The sequence below is a fragment of the Grampus griseus genome, assembly GCF_964374135.1.
Source record: "Grampus griseus genome assembly, chromosome: 12".
In the NCBI taxonomy this organism is placed as follows: Eukaryota; Metazoa; Chordata; class Mammalia; order Artiodactyla; family Delphinidae; genus Grampus; species Grampus griseus.
This window is the reverse complement of record NC_139006.1, coordinates 23,857,240-23,878,349: the sequence shown is the minus strand read 5'-3', so window position 1 is coordinate 23,878,349 and position 21,110 is coordinate 23,857,240. Positions and strand designations below refer to the sequence as shown.

General features: G+C 43.4%; 1 protein-coding gene across 2 annotated transcripts in view; it reads left to right on the top strand.

The window, feature by feature from the left end:
• Positions 1-568: 568 nt before the first annotated feature.
• The window catches only part of PISD (phosphatidylserine decarboxylase), a gene marked incomplete at its 5' end in the record, with an annotated part of 37,093 nt that continues 16,551 nt past the window's right edge, over positions 569-21,110 (top strand). For both annotated transcript variants that reach the window (XM_082668511.1, XM_082668510.1), the window contains 3 exons: positions 569-633; positions 6,934-7,013; positions 10,747-10,922. In XM_082668511.1, the coding sequence (XP_082524637.1) occupies positions 569-633; positions 6,934-7,013; positions 10,747-10,922 (321 nt within the window). The remainder of the gene's footprint in view (positions 634-6,933; positions 7,014-10,746; positions 10,923-21,110) is intronic.

Below are 21,110 nucleotides of genomic sequence, written 5' to 3'. Positions count from 1 at the left end.
CAGGAGCACGCGCTATCACACCCGGCACCTTGTTCGACGACTAATTGCACTTCTAGGTGATCCAAGACCTCTGGTCTCTGGACTCCCAGATAGTACAGCGATGGGAGGTAAGAATGAGACACCATGCATGCTAAGTCATCAGCACAGAGCCTGGCACTTAGGAAGCGCTAAGTCAATGGTAGCTGAGTTGTGGACGCTCTCAGTTTCCCCATCCGTAAAATGAACGATTTAGCTCAGTTGATCCATTCTCGGACCTTGAGTAAATCAGATTTTCCAGGCAGATGCGGAAACGCACGTCAGAAGGAAATAGGAGAACTGGCAACGCTGTGCCCAGGTCCAGGTTTAGCACTGTAAGCACCGCCACCGGCTGCACCTATCCGACCTAGCCCATTAGCTGCCGGAAGTGTCAGGCAGAGGGTACCCGGAGCAGCCGGGGGAGGAGCTTAGACAGCTCCGCCCACACACGCTCCGCGTTCTTCATTGGCGCTGTGAGTTCGAGCTCGTGACGTCACGCGCGTGCGACCAGCGTGTAAAAGGGGGCGTGTCCCGCCGAGAAGCTGGGGACAAGATGGCGGCGTCCGTGGGGCCGGGTTGTTTGAGGTTGCTGCGCGGGGTCGCGCCGTGGCGGAGCAGGTACAGCTGCTTGGGGACCTGCCGGGGGGTGGCCCGAGCCAAACTGGGGTCTGGAGAGAGGAATCGTTTCTCTGTCGCGGGCTCGCCCTGAGCAGAGCTCGAGTGGAGACGTAGGCACTCACCTTAACCTGGAGCTCTCGAGCAGGTGCGACTGCCGCCGGGTAGGGCGTTCCGCGTCTATCCTAAGCTCTCTCTCCTTGCCCTTTTCACAAGGGACAAAAAACAAAAGATATAAACAAAAAGACCCAACCAGTGAAATAGGCTGTGTGCCCGCCACTTATAGCCGAGGCAGGGCTGGACGCCTCTTTCTCAGGGATTCGTGTTGCTGGGAGGGGCGGCGTGATGTGGGAAGAGCACTGGACTGGGAATCGGGCGGCTTTCACTTCGGATTCTTGGTCTTTGAAGCGAGAGGGTTGGACTCGGTTATCTCAAAATCGTCCATGATGGAAATGGGGTCTTAGTTACCCTGGTGACTCCCAACTCTTAGGTTGTTAGAGGGGTCATCTAAATCAACCTCTTTTTGGAGTTAGCAAAATTGAGGCCATGAGAGAGGAAGGGACTTGCTCAGTTTCACCCGGCCAGTTAGTAGCAGAGCCGGGACCCCTACCCGGATACCTCTGTCTCTCTCAGGCAAGGACCTTTCCCTCAGGCTGCCCACCGTGAGGACATTCATTATTCGAAATAGCTTATGTAAGAACCAGCTTGGGAACATTTGGACTCTCAGAAAATGGATTAAAATGTTGGTAGCTATGACTCACAGTCTGCTGTTCCGTGTCATTTCAAAGAGCTAAGGTTTGAGAGACACACAGTACTTTTGTGTTTCAGGCAACCTTCATTTTGTCAGCGTTGACCAAAGCTTGCGCTGTAATTTTGGGAAGTAAGGACACTGGTTTCGGACTGAAAGGGAACAGAAACTGTCATTGCCCTGAACAGGAAGCTTCACTCTATTATTAACTACTCAGAAATGGTGTAACTTTCTCAGGAGGGGGCTCTGCAATGTGATGGTAACTGTTAGGACTTGGACAGGAGAGTCTCTGTGGTTTTAATATTGTTACCAGGTGTGCTGTTTATGAGTCAGTAGTGAAATCATCTAAAATGTGTCATAAGTTGTGTCATAAGTTGGAAAGACTAAAAAATGACCCTCCTAAAATTTTTTCTTTTTTTTGTTTTTGTTTAACGATGGTGAGGAGGATGTACTGCACTCATTATCATTTAAAAAGGGAAAGGGAAAAAGAGTCATAACTTTAGTACCAGTGTAGGTAGATAAGACGGGATTTAGGTGCAATTTAAGGAGGGTGAGGATTTGGGTACAATAAGAACTCAGTTTTCAAAGGTATTACATATCCAGGTGGGAACTATATTTAGATGCAGAAAAACCCCAAAAGAGAACATTTCCATGATCTTTAAGTAAAGCAGTGTCTGTGAGACATATGTTTGAAAACCTCATATTGCAGGGAAGTTTTTCAGTACCTGGGTGATAGGTGACAGGTGAGAGAACCAAAAGAAGGCAATTATGGGTGATAATTTAGGGCCATGTTTCCCAAATTTGTTTGATGAAAAAATGGGGTGGGTGTTTATCAGAAAAAGAGAGTCTCAGGTATATCCCCCAATACTGCCAAATTCAGGTTCAGTAGATGTAGGTTGGGGCCCCGGCAGCTGTGTTCTTTACACGTGTCCTGGATGATTCTTAGGTTCAGGCAAGTATGGACATAGTGCCCAAGGAGTGGTTGCTTGTGCAAGACTTTCCTTCAGGAATACTTATGACATTCCTACCACTGCCAACTGCAGTGCCAGGGATCGGGAGGGGGAGGGAGAGCAGGGGAAGAGAGAGGAATTAAAAGATATAGGCCTCATGTTTAAAGAACTTTACAGTTTAGTGGCAGAGCAAGGAAACATTACTAAATAATATGAGATAGAACGTGGAATGAGGCCTTCAAGAGGCCTGCCCGTTCATTTTCAGAACTTTCACAGTTCTAAAAAGCAGGAGAGACACAAGGACTATAGTTAGTGTTACCACCAGGGGTGATGTTAAAAATAATTTAAAACTATGACAGTGTGGACACAAACCATTCAGAGTGGTCACAGACAGTTAATATGGCCATCCCAGTGTGTGCCAGCTGAATATCAACTCTGTTACTTTTAATAATAGTAATATGTAACTAGGTGCCAGGGCCTGGGCTTAAGGTTTTATGTGATTGTCTCATTTATTCCTAATGAGGTAGGTCCTGTTTTTACAGGTGGAGAAACTGAGGCTTAAGATTAGTTAAGAAATGCCTTAAGGTCACACAGCTAATTAATAAGTGGCAGGATGGAGATTTGAGCCGCACAATCAGACTTGAGTGCTTAATCCTGGGCTTTAATTGCCCTCTTGCAGGAGGCCCATGTGAGTTCACCATGTAGACGGTTCATGTGATTGAACCTAGCCAGCCGTTCATTTCTCTGAAGCTTAATCTCACTGCTGAGATTGAGGTCCAGGGGGAAGACAGACAAACCGCTGCATTTGAGGGGTACAGACAGTAAACAAATGAGTGAATATATATAAAATCTGTTCATTTCGGGTAGTGAGAAGTGTTACGAAGAAAAATAAAGGCAGGTAATTAAGGGGTTAGAGAACGCTCCAGAGGGACAACTTTTGGGCTTGTGGTGAGGAGAAACCAACCAGGAGGAAGCATTTGAGCAGAGAACTGAATGAGGAGGGACTGAGCCAGCTGGAGGGGTATGCCCAGCAGAGCAAACAGCAAATGCAGAGGCATGAGTGTGCAAGGAATGGGGGCAGGTGAGTGAGAAGGGAAGCAGCAGGAGGTCTGAGGGTTCAGGGAGGACCACTTACATAGGGTCTCGTCTTATTTTCTGTTTTGAAAAGGTCACTCTGGCTGTTCTGTGGTGAATGGGACACAGAAGCCAAGCAGGGAGAACAGGCTAGTGCAGTCCTTCAGTGCAGTGATAGATCTGGTGGCTCAGGCCAGAGTGAGAGTGGTGGCAGAGAAGTAGGCAGATACGGGTATATTTTGAAGGTAGAGACTTCATGCCTTGTCACTGGATTGAATGTGGATAGTGAGAAAGAAAGGACTTACAAAAGGAGTCCCTAGGGTTTCGACTTGTGCAGTTGGGTGAATGGTGGTGCCTTTTTTCTGAGATGGTATATTAATTATAGCAGTGTTGCTGTGGTAACAGGTAAACTCCAGCATCTCAGTGATTTAACACAGTAAAAGTGTTGGTCTCAATCATGTAAAGTCCCAGTGGGTGCTCCTGATCTGCAGGACAGCAGTGATTTGAGGACCCATCTCCTGACATCTTTAACACATGGCTTCCAAAGGTCTGCATGTTTGCATCAAACAGGCTGAAACGGGACAGCCTGGGAAGGCTGAATGGTTCTTACAGTGGTTAGAACTCAGTTATGTGGCCACACCCTATTGCAAGGGAGACTGGGAAATGTAGTCTGTTGGGTAGAGGAAGTGGATTTAATAACCATCTGGCTAGTCTCTGCCACAGATGGACAACTCTGGGGGTGGAGCAGGTTGAACGGGAGTGAGGGAGTGTCAGGAATTCTGTTCTGGACAAACTCAGTTTGAGGTGATTCAGAGTGGGGATGTTGGGTAGCCAGGTGGAAATATGGTCCAGAGGTCTTTGAAGGAGCAGCGAGGGAGTCCTCAGTATCTGGCTATTTAAAGCTGCAGGACTGGGTGAACATGTCTCAGGGAGAGCACAGACAGAGAAGAGGTCTGAACCCTGGGCACGGCAGCTGTTTGAAGTTAGGGAGAGGCTGGAGAGGTAGGAAGATCAGGGTCCCAAAGGCTAAATGTGTTTCAAGAAGGAGAAAGTGAATGAAGTCAAAAGATACAACTTATAAAATACCTAAGTCCTGCGGATGTAATGTGCAGCATGGTGACTACAGTTAGCAATACTGTATTGTATATTTAAAAGTTGCTAAGAGAGTAGATCTTTTTCATCACAAGAAAAAAGTTTTTGTAAATATGTATGGTGAGGGATGTTAACTAGACTTATTGTGGTGATCCTTTCACAATATATGCAAATAGGGAATAATGTTGTACATCTGAAACTAATATAATGTTACATGTCAATTATACCTCAGTGGGGGAAAAAAAGGAGGAAGGGCTCACCAGTGGCAGATGCTGCTGAGAAGTCACATAACACGAGGTCCAAGAAATATGTGTTGGGGTTGACAATGTGGGAGTTGGTGACCTTGACAAGAGATGAGGTGGTGGGAACAAAAGCCTGGTTGAGTGGGATTAAGAGGGGGGGAGGGGAGGAAGTGATGACAGGGAACATTGCTCTTTTAAAGAGCCTGCAGTGGGGTGGACAGTGTTTCTGTAAGATTGGAGAAAGTACAACATTTATATGAGGATAGGAATGATCCAGGAATGAAAGACAAGCTGATGCAACTGGGGCGTTTGCCAGGCACTTGTTCCAGGAGCTGGGGCTACAGCAGTGGACAAGAGACCAAGACTCTGCTCTCAGGAAGATCCGTATGCAAACCAGCCACCTGAGTGCCGTGCATTGGGTTACAGTGGGTAAATGATTATCTCCCACTTGTACCTCCCCCAGCCCACACCCCCTTCCCCACAAAAAAAGCCTTTTTCAACAGTCTGCAAACGTTGTTTCAGTTAGGGGGTTCAGCAGCAATTCTGGAACACACAATGTAGCAGTGTGCACAACAACAATACAGCCTTTAGTCAGATTTTACACTTCTTGTTCTTATTCCGTTTGGAAGGCAGGGTTTTAGGCGCTTAGCTTTTGCAGTGGGAGTGCCCAGTCTAAGAGATGAGCATTGTTCACTGCTGAAAGAACATTCAGATACTGCAACACACCCTCCTTTGTGTTAATAACTGTCCATCCACCTGGCCTCTGAGGGGGTGGTGATTGTCATGGTCCCAGCCTTGTTCTCCATACAGACCTTGCTTGCCTGTAGGAGAATCAGAGTCGTCATGTTACCACCATGCTGTGAGAGTGTTGTTAAGTCAAGGAAATTTCATGTGAAAAAACGAAGGTGTTTAAATCTGATAAAATCTACAGGATGTCTGTGTGAGACATAACTACTGACTATCCATGAATGTCAATATCATTGTATGAAAGTCATAAATGCAGTTCTGTTCTCCACAGAAATAGCAGTTTAGACATTTATAGAGTAAATTTCTGCTTCTCTCATAAAGGGCTTCAAGGGAAAAAAAAACACTGACAAGGACATAGTTTCTTTACTTTAGATTTCAGGCCAATATTTGGGGGAACTTAAGTGCTATCTGAATTGAAGGTGGGGTGTTTGCTTTTTGATTAAGGAGAGAGCCAGTTCACTAAAAATTCATTCATGCTTTCCTTGCTGGCCAAGTCACTTATTGCCACTGGGTATATGTCCAGTTTCCCTGGGTGAAGAGGAAACAAAGAAGAGAAACAAAGAATCGGAAATAATATTTTCTTAGAGCTTGAAGCCATGAAAGTAGTCATTTTTTTCTCAGAATGCCTGAAAACCCTCTTCACTCTTTGAAAGTAGCTTTTGTGGCAAAGTAGCCACAAATATTAATTTAAAAATTCCAAACCAGTTGAGCCTTCCAAACTCAAAGTAGATTAGAATAGTTCAGCCTGGTTTGTGTCATTTCTTTTCCAGGGCAAACATTTAAAGTTTAAAATTTTAGGGAATTCACTGGTGGTCCAGTGATTAGTAGGACTCCACACTTCCTGCTGCAGGTACCATGGGTTCGATCCTGCAAGCTGCGGCGCAGCCAAAAAAAAAAAAAAAAAAAGTTTAAAATTTCAACCACTTTATTAGGTTCTTTAATGAGTAGGGGTTAGAGGCTACAAGGCTGTGTATAGCTCTTTGTTTGTGGTGAGGAAACGTATGGCTTTGTGTAAGTGCCGGGTTTACTTCTTATTATGCTCTTACACTTAATTAAGAAAAGAGCAGCTTTGTGTGTGAAAAAATTTTAGACTTACAGAGAAGTTATAAAAATAGTACAGAGTATTCCCAAATACCCTGTCCTCTGATTCCCCAAATATCAACTATATTTGCTTTATCATTCTCTCTCCCTTTTTTTCTCTTTGTGAGTGTGTGTTGGTATATATTTTTTTCTGAAACACTTGATGTCCCTTTACCTTTAAATATTTGAGCCCTTTTTGTATAAGGACGTTTTCTTATGAAAACCACAGTACAATGGTCAAAGCCAGGAAATTAACACAGACACAATACTATTATTGAATCTATAGACTATATTCAAATTTTAGAAGTTGATCCACTAATTTCTTTTTAATTAAAAAAATATTTAATGCTTCATTTTTGCTTGATTGTAGGCGCCGTCACTGTGAAGACATTGCCCTGAGCCATTTCCTTCAGTCCTTAAGGAAGCTGCCTCTCAGAACCTTTTCCACAAGTAAGTAGCAATTAGAGGCAATGCTGGCCTCTCTGCTTCAGTTTGTCAGTAAATTGGGATAAACACAGCACATATTTCATAGGGTTGTTGTTAGAATCAGATGGAATTGTGCTTGCAAAGTGCTTAGAGTACCTGGCGTGTAGGTACCACTGAAGCATTATCTGCTGTTATCTGATTGTTCTTACTGGCTGTGTAGTATTCCGTCGCATGACTGTACTGTTTGGTGTTGGACATTTAAGTTGCTCCTAGTCTTTTCCTATTACAGACAGTTCTGTACTAACATATTTTTGTGCATCCTCAGGATAAATTTGTAGACTTAGAATTACTGGATCAAAAGGTTTATGTATTATATAATTTGGTATTTAAGCCAAATTACTCTTCAGAGAAGGTTGTCCCAGTTTACACTCCTCTGAGCAGGATGTGCTCATGAGTACATCAGTTCCCCACACCCTCATCAGCACTGGATTATGAACTTTTTGGATCTTGTAAGCAGCTATTTGAACCTGTACAAAAATGTATATTGTCTTTATTAACTAAAAATCCTTTTTATTCTATCATACTGGAGGCTATTTTTGACTGTCCAGTAATCATACCTTGGGAATAAAATGAGATGGTTAATGAGAATAAAAACAAAAGGCTTATTAAGGTAGTTAATAGGGGCACATCTGGGTGTTACTTATTTAATTAGGACTTGCAGGCTGGAACACAGGAATCACTTGAAGGGTTCAGGGGGAGCCTCAGAAATCAAGCCAGAATCTTGGATCTGCAGAAAAGCTGTGCTTTTTTAAAGTGACAAATGCAGCAGAGAGGCGGTCAGGAGTGGAGGGCACCCTCTGCTTACTACTTCCTGTTGGAGGAGTAAAGTAAGCCTGTGGAAGGTAAGAGAAAGACCTATAGTTGAAGAAAGGTCCAGTGTAGCAGAAGCATGCAGGAGAGTGTGACCAGTCAGCCTAGGGTGCTGGTTCAGTGCAGGTAGGGAGTGTACAACAGTTCTCTCATCATCAAATATTTCAGAGAGAGGGAAAAAAAATGTTTCTTGCTTTTTGACAAGATTTTCTGGTCAGAGGTAGAATATTTAGTTGTTAAGTAGTAAGGGTTCATTAGGAGTAATCAGAAAATGGAGGAGATTAATGACATCTATACTTGTTCATTTAAAAAAAAGAAACAGGGCTTCCCTGGTGGCGCAGTGGTTGAGAGTCCGCCTGCCGATGCAGGGGACAGGGGTTCATGCCCTGGTCCGGGAAAATCCCACATGCCGCGGAGCGGCTGGGCCCGTGAGCCATGGCTGCTGAGCCTGTGCGTCCGGAGCCTGTGCTCCGCAATGGGAGAGGCCACAACAGTGAGAGGCCTGTGTACTGCAAAAATAAATAAATAAATAAAAAATAAAAAAATAAAAATAAAAAAAGAAACAGCAGGAAATTCCCTGACGGTCCAGTGGTCAGGACTCCACGCTCTCACTGCTGAGGACCCAGGTTCAATCCCTGGTTGGGGAACTAAAATCCCACAAGCCTCTCGGCACGGCCAAAAAAAAGAAAGAAAGAAAGAAAGAAAAAGAAACAGCAACAACCAAAAGGTGGTGGAGGGACAGGGACAAATGGGCAGGATGATTTCCTTCCATTGGAAGCCAAGGACAGGATGAAGGTTTTGTGCAGGCTACTGAGAAGTCAGCTCTTGAGATTTTGTTTTAACAATAACTTTGAGATACAATTTTCATACCATAAAGTTCACCCTTTTAAGTACGCAATTCAGTGTTTTTTTTAATACTTACAGAGTTGTACAACCATTAGCACTACCTAATTTTAGAATATTTTCATTCCCTCCTCGCCCCCCCCACAATAGTAGCACTTGATCCATTAAACTGTCACTCCCCATTTCTCCCTACCCTTAGTCCCTGGCACCCACTAACCTACTTTATGTCTCTCTAGTATGTTTCCTATACCAGACACTTCAAATAAGTGGAATCATACAATATGCAGCCTTTTGTGGCTGACTTCTTTTACATAATGTATTCAAGGTTCATGTGTAGCATGTGTCATTACTTCATTCCTTTTTTCCTTTTTTATTATCAATATTCCATTGTATTGGTATACTACTTTTTTATTCATTTGTCAGTTGATGGACATTTGGGTTATTTTCACTTTTTGGCTATTATGAATAATGCTGCTGTGGAGCATGCATGACAAATTTTTGTGTAGATGTATGTTTCACTTCCCTAAGAGCTGAATTGCTAGGTCATGTGGTAATTTTATGTTTAACATTTTGAAGAACTGAAGCCCCATTTTACAATCCCATCAGCAGTGTATGCGTGTTCCAGTTTCTCCACATCCTTACCAACAATTATCTGTCTTTTTGATAAAACCATCCTAGTGGGTGTGAAGTTGTATCTCATCATGGTTTTGATTTGCATTTCCCTGATTACTAATGATGTATTGGTTTGCTAGGGCTACTGGAACAGAGTACCACAAACTGAGTGGCTTAAACGGTAGAAATTTATTCTCCCATAGTTCTGGAGACGAGAGGTCCAAGATCAAGGTGTCATAGGGCTGCTTCCTTCTGAGGGGTGTGAGGGAGAGCCTCTTGTCTAGCTTCTGATGGATTGCTGGCAATATTTGGCTTTTTTGGCTTGTATTATAGAAGCATCACCCCGATCCCTGCCTTCGTCTTCAGATAGCATTCTCCTTGTGTGCGTGTCTGTCTCCAAATTTTCTTTTTATTTTTTAATTTATTTTTTAAAAATTTATTTACTTATTTGTTTTCTGGCTGCGTCGGGTCTTAGTTGCAGCATGCAGGATCCTTCATTGCGGCGCATGGGCTCTTCGCTTTGTTGCTGTGCGTGCACAGGCTCCTCTCTAGTTGTGGCGCGTGGGCTCAGTAGTTGTGGTGCGTGGGCTTAGTTGCCCTGTGGCATGTGGGATTTTAGTTCCCCAACCAGGGATCGAACTGGTGTCCCCTGTACTGTAAGACAGATTCTTATCCACTGGACTACCAGGGAAGCCCCAAAATTTTCTCTTTTTATAAGCACACTAGTCATATTGGATTAGGGCCCACTGTGCTGACCTTATTTTAACTTGATTACCTCTGTAGAGACCTTTTATCCAAGTAAGGTCACATTCTGAGGTGCTAAGGGTTAGGACTTAAGCATATGAATTTTAGGGGGACATAATTCAACCATAACAGATGTTGAGCATCTTTACATATGCTTACTGGCCACTCATATATCTTCTTTGGAGAAATATCTATTCAAATTCTTAGTACGTTTTAAAATTGGACTATTTATCTTTTATCGTTGAATTGTTAGAGCTTACGAGATTTTGCATTTGGGAGAATACTACTGTCCAGTCAGAACTGGGCCTGGATCGTAAAAGTAAAATCAGAGAGCCTGCGTGAGAAATGGTACCTGTCCCAGTCCTGGCCCTGTTGGTATCCAGCGGGGCAACCTGGATTCGTTTCTTGACCTCTTTGCAATTCAATGTTTTCATCTTAAATTCTGTAATTATGGTGGCATTTGGGGTGCACTGTAGTGTCACAGGAAAGAAGCTTGTACCTTACTAGATAGAATTTGGAGGCAGCAGGGTCTTTTCAGTGACTCAGGGCTGCACCTCCCTGTCAGATCCCTTCCGGGTCCAGTCAGCTTTGCTGAGGGCTTTTCCCAGCCCTCCTGTTGGTGCTGTGTTTGCGTGACTCATACCCGTCCCTTTTCTCAGGCTCAAAATTTTCCTGCTTTTTGTTACAGATGCCAGAAAAGTCCACACTGCCCCTGCCCGAACCTTGTCCCTGCTGCGCCCCCTGCTCTTTTTGGTCGCGACGGGTGGCGGGTACGCAGGTTACCGGCAGTATGAGAAGTACCAGGAGCGAGAATGGGAGAAGCTGGGCTTGGAGATCCCGCCCAAACTTGCTGGTCACTGGGAGGTAACAGGATGGAACCACCTTGGGTTCTCATGGAGCACAACTGCCTGTCACTTTGTAAATTGCTCCAAAGTTAAACTGTTTGAAAAAGTGAAATGTGCTTTCTTGGAGCTCACATCTCCAGTGGTTTTGGGGCTATTACAGAAGTTATACCTTGGGCCTCATGTCCGGCTTCCCTCTGTCTCCAGATCCACCCCTGGTCTCCCCAAGGCCTCCGAGTGGAAATTTCCTGCTGTTGAAATATTCAGAGCTCGTGCCTTATACTCAGGCTGGCGTCCTGACAGTTCACGCCTTCTCAAGTCTGAGGATGAGCTGGAAGGGTTGGACTTTTGTGATGTGGATAAGTTCTCACCAGAGACCAGACTGAAATCATCAAATTCCTTTATCGTTACTGCTCAAAATGCTCTCCCCGCAATTGGGCCGTGCAGTTGGGGCGGCCTTCGGTGTCGTTGTACCTTGTGTGATACGTAATGAACTGTCTTACTCATCTGTGCTTCCTGAGGCCCAGGATATCTGACTCAGAGCAGACATTCAGTAAATACTGAAATTGAATATAAAGGTGTAAGTTTAAAAATTGCTTTCTTTTTACCCATAATTTAACAAGTGAAATATCTGAAATCAATAGACCCTGATAGCTTGGGCAACAGAGGGGGTGAAAGCAGAGACGATGGTATTTGGGATGATGCATTTGGATTTCCCCATGAGCTGCGCCATATCAGTAATCCAGCTCAGCTGCACCCAGCAGCCAGGGTCCCAGTCCTGAAGGCAGGTTCTAACCATGCTCCTAGTAGCTGTGTGGACTTGGACACGTCACTTGCCAAGTTTTCTGTTTTTTGGTTGTATATTACAGAGTCCTTTTTTACAGAATTGTATAGTATGTGAGTCATACTTTTTAAGTATGCTGAACACTGTTTCCCATAACATTGGTTGTTTCCTCTGTAAACATATCCTTCTCCTTCAGACTAGTAAAGTACTTGTTAAGACTGTGATTCATGACCCCACTCCAGTGTTAAACCCAAGCTGGCTTCGCTCTGACCCCAGGCATCTGTCAGGCTGACCCACCTGGTAACATGCCCACCTGCTTTCAGGAAATTCCCACTCATTTCAAAGGTATCCCAAGAGAATCTACATTTGGAAGAAATTTGCTACTTCCTCATTCATAAAAGACTAATGTCAGTAGTTTTTCATAGCATCCACTGTTTGTATAATTGGGATTACTACCATATATGAGTCAATACCTGAAAAACGATTATTTGTAAAGAGGACAGGGTTGATTAGCTTCTAAGTTCTAGGCTCTGGACAGTGACAGGACACAGGAGCAGAGTGGCCTAGTACAGTGAGAAGTCTGAAGCCCCTGTTGGTAAAGAACTGGGCTTAAGTTAGGTCCTGTTCTTTCGGTGGAATAAGATGCCTCCTGGGTTTGCAAGTTGGGCAGCATTTCATTTATGAAGGGGAAATGGTCTGGGCTCAGAGTAGATGCTGTAAGATTTCAGGAGAGGCAGCAGGTTTGGGGGGGAGGGGCAGGTTTGAGGGGCAGTTCTTGAATGGGCAGATGGGGGCTGGATCTTAGTCCCACCCCCGGCTCTACCTAATCACTGACACCTCATATGAAAAATGAGAGAGTACCCCAGTCTGGCTGATCCTCAGAATTGTTTGGGGAGCTTTAATGATATGGACTCTTTGGTCTCAGCTCACTCTAGAGATTTAGAAACTTTGGGCAAGGCTCAAGATCTTTGTTCTTACAAGGCCCTGCGGGTGATTCTCATAAGTCAGATTTAGGAATCATGGGCAGATGAGCTGTAAGGGTCCCTTCAGGGCTCCATTAGTATGTGGCAGGTGAAAATTTCTGGTGGCGATTTTGCTGGAATATAATCCCTTCCTATCCCTGAAGTCAAGTCTGGCATCTCCAGAGCTAAGAAAGAAGACAGGTTGGAAGTTACTGCTGAGATGGCCTCTGGGGTCAGTGGCACAGTTGAGGTGACTGGGTGATTTTTTCTTACCAAATAGTGTTTTCTGGGTTTCCAGGAGACAGACATGGGCTGTATAGCCATCCCCACACATGAAGCCTTCCTATTAGCCCCTCTTGGTCAGAGTGCCAGCAGGAAGCCTTTGTCCTTTCCTAGCTTGTGAATTTCTCTTGTTGCAGAGAACCCTCTGGTCTTCCCTCTGTATCAAAACTCTCAAGAGCATGGTTGTAGTACCTTATGTTGAACAGCACCTCGCAGTTTTTCTGAACCCTTTTAGTTACAACAGTTCACTGAGGTAGGAAGGGCAGGTGTTAGAGCTATTTTACAAATGGAAAGACTAGTTGGTGGCAGAATAGGTTCCAGAACAGAGGTCTATCGATGCCAAATGCCGTACTCTTGGAACAATAAATACCATGTTGCTCATAGAAGGTGCTCTTAGTATAGGAGCTCGACGGTGGCAGTGAGAGATGGAGGGAGGGCTTGCTGTGTATTTGAGGTACCTCCATTCTCTGGGGCTGACTGTTTAAAATGGGAGGTGAATTTGAGTGGCCTGACTTGAACAGTTGTTGTCTGCGATAATGTGACGAGCATTCACATTATCCACCGCCCCCCCGCCCAGCCCCCAGCACAGCACTCCTGAAGAATTCATGCTCACATCTTTCCTTCATGTAAATAGAATTTCCTCTTTTTTTTTTTGAATTTCCTCTTTTTGGTAACAGTTTAGAGGAAACCATAACTCCAAAATCTATGCTGCCTCACTCCCTGCAGGCTGTCCTCTGGGCTGGGGTGGGTGCAGCGCTCACGTAGGAGCAGTAAGGAGGGAGGGACAGGGTGTCAGGAGACTTGAGATCTGGGCAGCAGCAACTGCGAGGCCTTGGGTGAGTTGTGTCACCTTGGGGCTTCTGTTTTTACACATTTAAGAAAATGTTTCTAAGATTTTTGCCTGATCTAAGATTCATGTTGTTTTTATGGTAGAAAAGAGGAAAAAAAAAGTTCATGCAGGGACTTCCCTGGTGGCAAAGTGGTTAAGAATCCGCCTGCCAATGCAGGGGACACGGGTTTGAGCCCTGGTCCGGGAAAATCCCACATGCCGCAGAGCAACTAAGCCCGTGCGCCACAGCTACTGAGCCTGCGCTCTAGAGCCCGCAAGCCACAACTACTGAGCCCGCGTGCCACAACTACTGAAGCCTGTGCGCCTAGAGCCTGTGCTCTACAACAAGAGAAGCCACTGCAATGAGAAGCCCGTGCTCCGCAGCAAGAGAAGCCACTGCAATGAGAAGCCTGCGCACTGTGACGAAGAGTAGCCCCTGCTCGCCACAACTAGAGAAAGCCTGCGCGCAGCAAAGAAGACCCAATGCAGCAATCAATCAATCAATAAATTTATAAAATTAAAAAAAAAAAGTTCATGCAATCTGCTGAGTAGAAATGAAACATATGTGTTTGCTGCTGTGGGATTAAAGGGAATTCTGTAACTAGCAACAAAGTAACCTGTTAAGGAGAGTGGAGTCTCTGGAAGCTTTCAGGAGCATCCAGGTTCCAGTAGCTCCACTCTTTCTCTCTCTATATATATGGCATCACTTTCCCCAATGTGGAAATAGCTTTGTCCTTTTTCTACTTATAAAGATGTGTTCATCTACAAAAAATAAGGAAGTGTTGCAAAATATGAAGATGAAAAGAGTTGATGACCTGTAATCCTACAACCCACAGGAAACCAGTTAACATTTTGGTGAACATCACCCTTCTAAACTTTTGGCTCTGTTTAGGAGTATGTATTGTTAAATTAATTTTTATTTTTAGTAAGATAGTTTAAAAATTTTAAATAAAATATGATCATGTGAAAATTCAAATAGTAAAGAAGGGATTACATAAAAATGAGCCTTCCACTCTCCACCCCGTCTGCTAATCCCATTCCTGCTCTCCAGAAGCAAGCAAGAGTTTTTCATGTTTTTTTTTAAATTTATTTGTTTATTTTATTTTTGGCTGTGTTGTGTTTTCATTGCTGTGGGCGGTCTTTCTCTAGTTGCAGCAAGCGGGGGCTACTCTTCGTTGTGGTGTGCAGACTTCTCATTGCGGTGGCTTCTCTTGTTGCGGAGCATGGGCTCTAGGCATGTGGGCTTCAGTAGTTGCAGCACGCAGGCTCGGTAGTTGTGGTTCACGGGCTCTAGAGCGCAGGCGCAGTAGTTGTGGCGCATGGGCTTAGTTGCTCCGCAGCATGTGGGATCTTCCCAGACCAGAGCTCGAACGTGTGTCCCTTGCATTGGCAGGCGGATTCTTAACCACTGCGCCACCAGGGAAGCCCCAAGCAAGAATTTTTAACGTTTCTTGTGTATCTTCCAGAAAGTCCCTCCATACTTACATATTTATTGAAAGTTGATTTAATTTTTTTCCAATTTCATTGAGAAACAATTGATATATATCACTGTATATGTTTAAGGTGTACAGCATGATAGCTTGATACATTGTGAAATGATTACCACAGTAGGTTCAGCTAATATCCATCATCTTATATAGATACAATAAAAAGAATATAAAGAAGAAAAGAAAAAAGGAAAAAAAAAAGTTTCTCCTTGTGATGAGAACTCTTAGGATTAACTCTCTTAATTTTCCTGTATGTTAATACAGCAGTGGTAACTATAGTCATCATATTGTACATTACATCCCTAGTACTTATTTCTCTTACATCTGGAAGTTTGTACCTTTTGGCCACCTTCCTCTAATTCCCCGCTCCCCCTCCTCCTCAGTCTAATCTGTTTTTCTGAGTTTGGTGGGATTTTTTGTTTTGTTTTTTGTAAGATTCCACATATAAGTGAGATCATATGGTATTTGTCTTTTTCTGTCTGAGTCATTCCACTTAGCATAATGCCTTTAAGGGCCATCCATGTTGTCGCAAATGGTAGAATTTCCTTATTTTTTATGGCTGATTAATACTACATTGTAAATATATACACCATAACTTCTTTATTCATTCATCACTGATGGACACTTAAGTTGTTTCCACGTCTTGGCTACTGTAAATAATGCTACTGTGGTGATTTAATTTCTTTTTTTAAAAAAAATTTATTTATTCTTTGCTGCATTGAGTCTTCGTTGCTGAGCGTGGGCTTTCTCTAGTTGCAGAGAGCAGGGACTACTCTTCGTTCTGGTGTGCCGGCTTCTCATTGTGGTGACTTCTCTTGTTGCAGAACACAGGCTTTAGGCACGGGCTTCAGTAGTTGTGGCTCGCGGGGTCTAGAGCACAGACTCAGTAGCTGTGGCACACAGGATTAGTTGCTCTGCGGCATGTGGGATCTTCCCTGACCAGGGCTCAAACCCATGTCCCCTGCATTGGCAGGTGGATTCTTAACCGTTGTGCCACCAGGGAAGCCCTGATTCAATTTCTAAGTCGACTTTACTGAGGTATTGTTTACATGCAATAAAACCCTTTTTAAGCATATAATTCATTGGTTTTAATAAATATATAGACTTGTGTAATCACAACCACACTGAAGATATAAAATATGTATCCCTTTGCAGTCAGTATCCACCCATGGTTCCAGGCAATCACTGATCTGCTTCCTATCACTATAGATGAGATTTTTCTTTTAAGAAATTTTATTTAAATGGAATGTACTCTGTTCTGTGTGGTTTATTTCGCTGACCATAATGTTGAAATTCATTCCTCTTTATTGCTGAATAGTATTTCATTGGGTGGATATGCCACAGTTTTTTTTTTTAATTTTACTTATTTATTTTTGGTTGTGTTGGGTCTTCGTTGCTGTGCACGGGCTTTCTCTAGTTGCGTGAGCGGGGGCTTCTCTTCATTGTGGTGCGCGGGCTTCTCGTTGCAGTGTTTTCTCTTCTTGTGGAGCACAGGCTCTAGGCACGTGGGCTTCAGTAGTTATGGCACGAGGGCTCAGTAGTTGTGGCTCTCGGGCTCTAGAGTGCAGGCTCAGTAGTTGTGGTGCACGGGCTTAGTTGTTCTGCAGCATGTGGGATCTTCCCGGACCAGGGCTCGAACTCGTGTCCCCTGCATTGGCAGGAGGATTTTTAACCACTGTGCCACCAAGGAAGCCCCACATATTATTTTTAACCCTTCATCTGTTGGTGGACATTTGGGTTGTTTGCATCTTTTGACTATTATATATAAAGTCTATATGAATATTTGTGTTTAAGTCTTTGTGTAGACATTTGTTTTCATTTCTTTTGTGTAAATACCTAAAAGTACAATTACTATTCATAGGTAACTGTGTATTTATAAGAAACCACCAAACTGTTTTGAAAGTATTAATAGTTGTTTTACCATTTTGTATTCCCATTAGCAATATATGAAAATTTCTGTAATCTTATTAGATTCACTTATTCTAGTAGCTTTTTGTAGAAATTTTCATTGAAGACATTCTGGTTTTCATTTTGGAAGTTTCAAGTTGTTCTTTTTTATGTCTTCCATTTCTCTCATTATGATCATATTTTCCCGTAAATCTTTGACCATATTGTGCTTGTTTATTTAGCTGTCTCAAAGTCCTTTTCTCCTTTTCATCATCTTCTGTCATTTTGGGGTCTATTTCTTTTTCTTTTTTTCAAAAAATAAATTTATTTATTTATTTTTGGCTGCATTGGGTCTTCGTTGCTGTGCGCGGGCTTTCTCTAGTTGCGGTGAGTGGGGGCTACTCTTCGTTGCAGTGCGTGGGCTTCTCATTGCGGTGGCTTCTTTTGTTGCGGAGCACAGGCTCTAGGTGTGCAGGCTTCAGTAGTTGTGGTGCACGGGCTCAGTAGTTGTGGTGCACGGGCTCAGTAGTTGTGGCTTGTGTGCTCTAGAGCTCAGGCTCAGTAGTTGTGGCATACGGGCTTAGTTGCTCCACGGCATGTGGGATCTTCCTGGACCAGCGATGGAACCCATGTTCCCTGCATTGTATTTTTGGCTGCGTTGGGTCTTTATTGCTGCACGCGGGCTTTCTCTAGTTGCGGCAGCAGGGGTACTCTTTTGTTGTGGTGCGCAGGCTTCTTGTTGAGGTGGCTTCTCTTGTTGCAGAGCACGGGCTCTAGGTGCACGGGCTTCAGTAGTTGTGGCTCATGAGCTCTAGAACACAGGCTCAGTAGTTGTGGCATACGGTCTTAGTTGCTCTGCGGCATGTGGGATCTTCCCGGACCAGGGCTCGAACCCGTGTCGCCTGCATTGGCAGGCAGATTCTTAACCACTACGCCACCAGTGAAGCCCCATCATATTGTTTTGCAACCATTACCACTATCCGTTCCTAGAACTTTTTCATCATCTCAAACAGAAGCTTTGTACCTTTTAAATAATATTCCCTAGTCTACCTCCCACCCAACCCCCTTAAGCACTGTTCTACTCTGTCTCTGTGAAGACTGTTCTAGGTTCTTCATATTAGTGGAATCATACATTTGTCTTTTGGTGTCTGGCTTATTATTTCACTTACCAGATTTTCAAGATTCATCCATGTTTAAAGCATGTTTCAGAGTTTCTTTCCTTTTTAAGGCTGAATAGTATTCCATTTTATGGATGGGCCATGTTTTGTTTATCATCTATTGATAGATAGTGGGTTGTTTCCACTTTGGCTGTTGGAATAGTGCTTCTGTGAGCATTGGTTACAAATATCTGCTTGAGTCTTTGCTTTCAGTTCTTTCGGGTGTATAACTAGGAGTGGAGTTTCTGGATCATATGGTCAATCTATGTTTAACTTTTTGAGGAACTGCCAAACTTTTCCACAGTGGCTGTACCATTTTATATTCCAATTCGCATTGTATGAGGATTCCACTTTCTCCACATCCTCACCAACACCTTTTTTTAAAAAAATTTTTGAATTTTATTTATTTTTTTATACAGCAGGTTCTTATTAGTCATCAATTTTATACACATCAGTGTATACATGTCAGTCCCAATTGCCCAATTCATCACACCACCATCCCCACCCTGCCCGCCGCTTTCCCCCCTTGGTGTCCATATGTTTGTTCTCTATGTCTGTGTCTCAACTTTTGCTCTGCAAACCGGTTCATCTGTACCATTTTTCTAGGTTCCACATACATGCATTAATATACGATATTTGTTTTTCTCTTTCTGACTTACTTCACTCTGTACGACAGTCTCTAGATCCATCCACGTCTCAACAAATGACCCAATTTCATTTCTTTTTATGGCTGAGTAATATTCCATTGTATGTATGTACCACATCTTCTTTATCCATTCGTCTGTCAATGGGCATTTAGGTTGCTTTCATGACCTAGCTGTTGTAAATAGTGCTGCAATGAACATTGGGGTGCATGTGTCTTTTTGAATTATGGTTTTCTCTGGGTATATGCCCAAGAATGGGATTGCTGGATCATATGGTAATTCTATTTTTAGTTTTTTAAGGAACCTCCATACTGTTCTCCATAGTGGCTGTATCAATTTACATTCCCACCAACAGTGCAAGAGGGTTCCCTTTTCTCCACACCCTCTCCAGCATTTGTTGTTTGTAGATTTTCTGATGATGCCCATTCTAACTTGTGTGAAGTGATACCTCATTGTAATTTTTTTTTTTTTTTGCGGTATGCGGGCCTCTCACTGTTGTGGCCTCTCTCGTTGCGAAGCACAGGCTCCGGACGCACAGGCTCAGTGGCCATGGCTCACGGGCCCAGCCGCTCCGCGGCATGTGGGATCCTCCTGGACCAGGGCACGAACCCGTGTCCCCTGCACTGGCAGGTGGACTCCCAACCACTACGCCACCAGGGAAGCCCCTCATTGTAATTTTTGATTTTCATTTCTCTGATAATTAGTGATGTTGAGCAGGTTTTCATGTGCTTCTTGGCCATATGTATGTCTTCTTTGGAGAAATGTCTATTTAGGTCTTCTGCCCATTTTTGGATTGGGTTGTTTGTTTTTTTAATATTGAGCTGCATGAGCTGTTTATATATTTTGGAGATTAATCCTTTGTCCGTTGATTCATTTGCAAATATTTTCTCCCATTCTGAGGGTTGTCTTTTCGTCTTGTTTATAGTTTCCTTTGCTGTGCAAAAGCTTTTAAGTTTCATTAGGTCCCATTTGTTTATTTTTGTTTTTATTTCCATTACTCTAGGAGGTGGATCAAAAAAGATCTTGCTGTGATTTATGTCAAAGAGTGTTCTTCCTATGTTTTCCTCTAGGAGTTTTATAGTGTCTGGTCTTACATTTAGGTCTCTAATCCACCTTTTAATTTTTTTATAATAGCCATCCTAATGGGTGTGAAATTGTATCTCATTGAGGTTTGGATTTTCATTTCCTAATGACTAGTAATGTTGAGCATCCTTTCACATGCTTATTGGCTATTTATCTCTCTTTGGAGAAACGTCTATTCAAGCCCTTAGTCCATTTTTAAAAATATTTATTTATTTATGGCTGCGTTGGGTCTTCGTTGCTGCACGCGGGCTTTCTCTAGTTGCGGCGAGCGGGGGCTACTCTTTGTTGTGGTGCGCGAGCTTCTCATTACGGTGGCTTCTCTTGCTGCAGAGCACGGGCTCAAGAGCACAGGTTCAGTAGTTGTGGTGCATGGGCTTTGTTACTCTGTGGTGCGTGAGATCTTCCCAGACCAGGGCTTGAACCCATGTCCCCTGTATTGGCAGGTGGATTCTTTTTTTTTTTTTTTTTTTTATTTATTTGGTTGCACCGGGTTTTAGTTGCGGCACGCATGTGGGATCCAGTTCCCCGGCCAGGGATCGAACCCAGGCCCCCTGCATTGGGAGCATGGAGTCCTAACCACTGTACCACCAGGGAAGTCCCGGCAGGTGGATTCTTAACCACTGCACCACCAGGGAAGTCCCCCTTTGTCCATTTTTGAATTGTGTGGTTTTTCGTTGCTGAGTTGCAGGAGTTCTTTATTTTTCTGGATACTAGACCCTTATCTGGTATATGTATTTGCAAATATTTTTCTCCTATTCTATGGCTTATCTTTTTACTCTCTTGATCATATCTTTTGATGAAGTCCAATTTATCTATTTATACTTTTATTTCCTGTGTTTCTGGTGTCATATCTAAGAAATCATTTCTGAATCCAGTGTCATGATTTTCTCCTGTTTTCCTCTAAGAATTTTATAGTTTTAAGTCTTATGTTTAGGTCTTTGATCCATTTTGAGTTGTTTTTTTATATCGTGTAAGGTTAAGTATCTGACTTCATTCATGGGGATGTGCAGTTTTCCCAGCACATTCCCATTGAATGGTCTTGGCCCCCTTCTGGAAGTCAGTCTCATTCTCTTGTAAATGACAGAGGTGATGTAA